General features: G+C 35.2%; 1 protein-coding gene across 1 annotated transcript in view; it reads left to right on the top strand.

Annotated features, from left to right (window-relative positions):
* Window positions 1-1,724, top strand: part of LOC107714104 (protein HEG-like) — a 9,482-nt gene extending 7,758 nt beyond the window's left edge. The window contains exon 12 of the mRNA XM_016519847.1: window positions 238-1,724. Coding sequence (XP_016375333.1) covers window positions 238-381 — 144 coding nt within the window. The 3' untranslated portion in view covers window positions 382-1,724. The remainder of the gene's footprint in view (window positions 1-237) is intronic.
* Window positions 1,725-3,649: the final 1,925 nt, after the last annotated feature.

Genomic DNA, 3,649 nt, shown 5'->3' with positions numbered 1-3,649 from the left:
ACCGTGAGTTTTGGGGGGGGGGGGGGAAATCTGAATTGTGAGATTAAAAAGTTGCAATAACCATTAACATTTTAAAATTCCGTGGCGGAAATAAGCTTCCATAGTCTCATGATGTTTAAATATAAATAAATAAATCCATAAAAAAAAAAAACACTTCACATGGCCATGCACATCCTGAATTGGTGAATTTTCCACATGATTAGCTAATATGTGACTATGTACTATTCTCTCTTTAAGCCTGCATTGAGGAACTCTGACCTGGAACGTAATGGTCTGTATCCGTTCTCCGGCCTCCCCGGTTCGAGGCATTCCTGCATCTACCCAGCTCAGTGGAACCCTTCCTTCATAAGCGATGATTCACGGCGAAGGGACTACTTCTGACAGCCTTACCCAGCAGGTGTGCAATTTGATACTGCATATAAGCTCTCTCTGTATGGTTGGACCTGTCGCAGATCTTGGAGCTGAATACTGACCACTAAAGGCCTTTGAATGTGAAAATGAGCTGGCAGGAAAAGACCATTATCTGTGAGACTGGAAGAAAGCCACAGAGGCCTGTCGGGTTCAATTTAGCATTTGAACAGTCCCACAGTAAGACATTAGTTTCTGGTGTGGAGCTGATGAACTGATGTTCTCGTAGCTCCTCGCAGAGCGTTTATACTTAAGTGGAAGTCAGTGAATTTAGAATAACACATAAGATGCCTGAGCTACAGTATAACTATTATATTATAAAAGTTTGCACTATGAACTCCTCAAACAGATATTATCTCAAATGGAAAAAGCCATAAATGTATCATATTTATACTTGGAATAATGTACCCAACTTGTTTGTACTGAGTTTTGTGAGTGATGGGGTATCTAGATGTCTGTTTGTGTATGTTAATCAAACGTTGGTTAAAGGGATAAGGGATAGTTCACTCCAAAATGAAAATTCTGGTATCACCTGAAAATACCTTTCATTCCTCGGTGGAACAACAAAGGATGTATTTAAAACATAACGTCAAAGCTGCTCTTGTCTTGACTATAAAATCTTTTCAGACTCTTTCTCATAACATATGGATTCAGAAGACATGGATTATACTGCATAAGTCTTATTGACAATTATCAGGATGTTTTATGGTGCTTTTTGGAGCTTAACAGCCTCTGGTCCCCATTCACTGGTCCCACATTATATGGAATAGAGCAGTGTGAACATTGTTTAAAACATCACCTCTTTTGTTCCGTGTTACAAAAGTTGTTACATGTATTTGGAACAATATGAGGCCATTATAACATTTTTGGGGTAACCCATCCCTTTAATGCTTTATCTGAGAAATGTGAGATTTACGCTGGAGAATTAAACCTGTGTGAAAGCTGGTAGGACATTGAAACACAATATTACTGGATGCAGCATTCGTGTGAAATGTAGCAAATTTTGCCACAAGGTATTACCGTTTGTTTGAACAACAGTAATAATCATAAAACGTAGTGCTGCCTTGTCTGTTTCCTAATTTATTTTATTTAAGTTTTGTGTTTCAGATAAAGATACTGTAGTATTATCTGAGGACCTCCAATGTGTTTGTATGGATGCTTGGTGGTGCATGAGACGGACTTGACCTGGTTCCAGGTGTCCGTTTTATTTTATCTAATGTGTGTTCTTGTGAGATGTGCTTTATTTGTAATCTTTAATATCAGAGACTGCTTTCCTCGTTAGCATTTCCCCCTCCTCTGTGGATGGACACTTGAATCTGGCGTTGTAGTCAGAATTGTATTGTAAAATAATAGAGAAATAAAAGTTTGATTTCTTATGTTTGTGTTTGTTGTAATTGTTAATTTCTTGAATTTGAAACAATTATTTACTTGAAAGTGATATCTGACCCTTCACTAAACCCAGTCTTAAAAGACTGAGCTTATCTTCGACAACCTTTTGGCCTTTTCTAAAGTTCTAAAATGTAAACATAATGAAGGATCTTTATATTTGGATATTTGCCATTTGTTTTTCTCTGACATGGCACTGTACTCTTTTGAAGCAACTATCCTTTTAGGTGTTGGTCAGTCAAAATTCCGCCTAATGGCTAAAAAGAAAACTACAAACCCTGAAATGACCTCTTCCCTAATCAGTCAATTTAGGGCTATGTCACTTCTAACAGCATGATTTAAAGGGAAGCTTTGTTGGGACAGCACTCGAACTAAATCAGTCTATAAATGTTCTGAAGTGTGGGTGGATATAAAATGTTTCCATGGGCATGAAGTAATTTATAGTTCATGAATATAGGCATGATTTACAGTCAAAATAAATATTTAAAATGACTTGTGGTTTAAACTGTTAAATGTCAGAACACCGTTTATGTATATGAACATCATTTGCATTCATTTGAATGGACATGAAATTGTGTTGACATTTGCAAACCACAAACTCACTTTTCCTCTGTATGCAAAAGGGTAAAAACAGTAAATATATTTATTATACATTGAATATTAAATCATGTTTTCATTTTTAAAAAGTTATGTTTTGATTTGAATTTCTGTGGTGATTATTCAGAAACATACATTTTATATAATGCAAATGGACTGTAGAAATTCAGACATTGCTTACTGTTATGTTGTACCAAAGACTATAGAATACCTTAAAGGGACTTTGGTTGTACTCTATTCAGGGTTATTCATGTGTGTGTAATGTATTTATTCTTTGTAATCAATAATATTCACATGCTCACAGTTTTTCTTAGCCTAATGTTATCATTCTGACATTGCCAATAGTTTTAAATTATATAAAACATATGAGAAGACACCGAGAAGTGCAATTATATGAAAATTAGACTGAATTAAAAAAAAAAAAGATAAATGTATAAATAATCAAATTTTGTCTTTTTATTTGCCTACGTACTACAAGTTTTCTTAAGAAAGAAAACCTTTTATATATTTTATTCAGTTATTGTTTCAGGTGACATGTGGCACGCTTATAGAAATATATGTGCATAAGTTATTCTCAAAAATTAGATCATTAGTTATTGGTGACGTGTCCTTGTTGTTTCAGCTCTTAATTCAGTTGTTGTAGTCCCACCTGGTGGACTGAATGCATATTACAATCAATTTATGTTCAGAGCAGCTGAAGCGTTCAAACTCGTTCTTCCCTGCGTTTCATGCCTATACAAGAAAAAAGCAAAGCAAACATTGAGAGCAGCTCTCAGGACAACCCCCCTTCTTTAGTCAACCAGAAAGAAAAAAAGGTTTGGTATCCAGAGGTGGGACATTACCAGGAACTGCAGAGCTCAAATCTGGTTTATTTCCTTTAGAAATCATAAAGTATAGCCTACTATCATTGTTAAATAGTATACTATGTGCATAGGAAATATGTGTAATAATATTTTCTCGTGACAGTTAAAAACCTTGCCACAAATATGCCAAATATCATGTCATGGCTGATTGATACCTTCTCAGTTGTTTTCATGACTGCAGTCACAAAAACTAGCTCGTTATCAACAACCGACCAAATGCGAAGTGCCTGGATAACTAAATATTAAAAGAAAAGAAAAGTGAAACTAAAGGTGGCTAGAAAAAAAATATAGGCCTACTCAGTAATTTTTATATTTATGTATAATATAAATACGTGTTGGTGAATATTAGATTTAGCTGAGGAAACCATCTCTCTCTCTCTCTCTCTCTCTCTCTC

The sequence above is a fragment of the Sinocyclocheilus rhinocerous genome, unplaced genomic scaffold (assembly GCF_001515625.1).
Source record: "Sinocyclocheilus rhinocerous isolate Xijiao unplaced genomic scaffold, SAMN03320098_v1.1 scaffold12, whole genome shotgun sequence".
In the NCBI taxonomy this organism is placed as follows: Eukaryota; Metazoa; Chordata; class Actinopteri; order Cypriniformes; family Cyprinidae; genus Sinocyclocheilus; species Sinocyclocheilus rhinocerous.
Note: the sequence above shows the minus strand (reverse complement) of the source record. Positions and strands in the feature narration are given on the sequence as shown.